The sequence below is a fragment of the Myotis brandtii genome, unplaced genomic scaffold (assembly GCF_000412655.1).
Source record: "Myotis brandtii unplaced genomic scaffold, ASM41265v1 C42593278, whole genome shotgun sequence".
Taxonomy (NCBI): domain Eukaryota; kingdom Metazoa; phylum Chordata; class Mammalia; order Chiroptera; family Vespertilionidae; genus Myotis; species Myotis brandtii.
The window spans coordinates 1-1,762 of NW_005325979.1; the positions used below are offsets into that span (position 1 = coordinate 1).

General features: G+C 35.0%; 1 protein-coding gene across 1 annotated transcript; it reads right to left on the reverse strand.

The window, feature by feature from the left end:
- Positions 1 to 3: 3 nt before the first annotated feature.
- Positions 4 to 1,633, reverse strand: LOC102259042 (collagenase 3-like; the record flags this gene model as incomplete). The annotated part of the gene is made up of 4 exons (XM_005853014.2): positions 1,491 to 1,633; positions 1,161 to 1,402; positions 332 to 480; positions 4 to 152 (listed from the first exon to the last, which is right to left on the reverse strand). Coding segments are annotated over exons 1-4 (660 nt in total), but the record flags the coding sequence as incomplete, so codon positions are not given.
- Positions 1,634 to 1,762: the final 129 nt, after the last annotated feature.

Sequence of the window (1,762 nt, forward strand, 5' to 3'; positions counted from 1 at the left end):
AATTATATCTTTATAAGAAATATTACCTTTGGAACTACTTGTCCAAGTTTCATCATCATCAAAATGGGCATCTCCTCCGTAATTTGGCCCAGGAGGAAAAGCATGAGCCAGCAGACCAGAGGGGCCATCAAATGGGTAGAAGTCACCATGCTCTGCACAAAAGCAAGAGTTGAGAATCTAATTATACCCAGTAGTGCCTAACACAGGAGCTTAATGAATTTTTGTTGAATTTTGTAAAAAGCAATGAATGACTTAAAGAAGAAATTAAAAACTAAGAGGCAATTAAGGAGCAGAATATACAAATATTTCAAAAATGATTCTGCATCATTACCTTTAGTTCCAAAAGAGATCATGATATCAGCAGTGCCATTGTGAAGTCTGGTAAAATTCAGAGGTGTCACATCAGACCAAACTTTGAAGGCTTTTTTGAATGCCTTTTCCACTTCAGAATGAGTCATGTCAGGGGTATAATTCACAATTCTATTCAACAGAAAACGTTTCAATTAAATTTTTAGAAGGTGAAAACTATTTTAGAATATATTTTCTTGGAATATAGCTTTTCAACTCAAAATGCAATGATTCTCTAGAAGTTCTTTAATAAGTTTTAAAGAACTTATTAATTATGATGTCATACAAAGATTTAAAATGAAGCATTCAATCAGACATTATGAGTATCTCCAAATAACTGACCTTTTGGCATTTTAAATTTAAAGTATTCAGATGTTTAATAAAACTTATATTACATGCTAAAAGTTTTCAATTGTATTGCTATCACCTAAATAGATGAAATAGTTCTATAAAGTTCGTAGAAAGAGTAGAACTCTCTCTTTTTGGTGTTGTTATAATAAATATGCTTAATGCACTATATTTGCAAATTTTATTAAACTTTATTTCTATTTCTGTTTTGATTCATATCTAAAAGATATACTTTGAAATTTCCAATAAAAATTAATGCTGGTTACAATAACATTAGTTGATGTTATGAGACATTTTCATCAACAATATTAAAGTTATTCCTGGACTTACTTAATTTCCAGTTAAATATCTAAAAAAAAAAATGGGACCATACATGTTCTGTCATCTGTAGCTTATGCTGAAAATTAGACATTTACTACTATAGAAAACTAATAAAAATTAAAGAGACATAGCCTATGATTTACCTGTAGGTTAAGTTCATTTTGGACCATTTGAGAGTTCTAGGGAAAACATTGTATTCACCCACATCAGGGACCCCACATCTTGGTTTTTTCATGATGTCTAAGGTCTTATCGTCAAGTTTGCCGGTCACCTCTAAGCCAAAAAAAGACTGCATTTCTCGAAGCCTGTCAACCATGGAGCTTGCTGCGGTCTTCTTCAGGATGCCAGCGGGGTTCAGGGGATGGTAGTATGATCTGAGGTAGCGCTGGAAAAGAGACCAAAATACCCTGCTTTTAAAAGAGAAGGGCATTTATGATATATTTCGCACCATTGGGACTGGCAAGATACTCTACCTCTGCATATTGGAAGTCTTCCTCAGACCGATCCTCGTCATCCTCATCATTGGGAAGGGGCAGGGACCAACAAGGAGTCCAGCTCAAGAAGAGGAAGGCAGCCAGGACACCTGAGTGCATCTTGAATGGCTGTGCCTGCAGGCTGCTGTCTTTCCATAGACCAGCACCTTTACTTTTATAGACCTACAATGGTGAGTCATCATTTATGGACAAGTTTCAACTTCCTGGTCTGTTGAAGGTAAACATGCTTACATGGCGACTTTTTTTTTTTT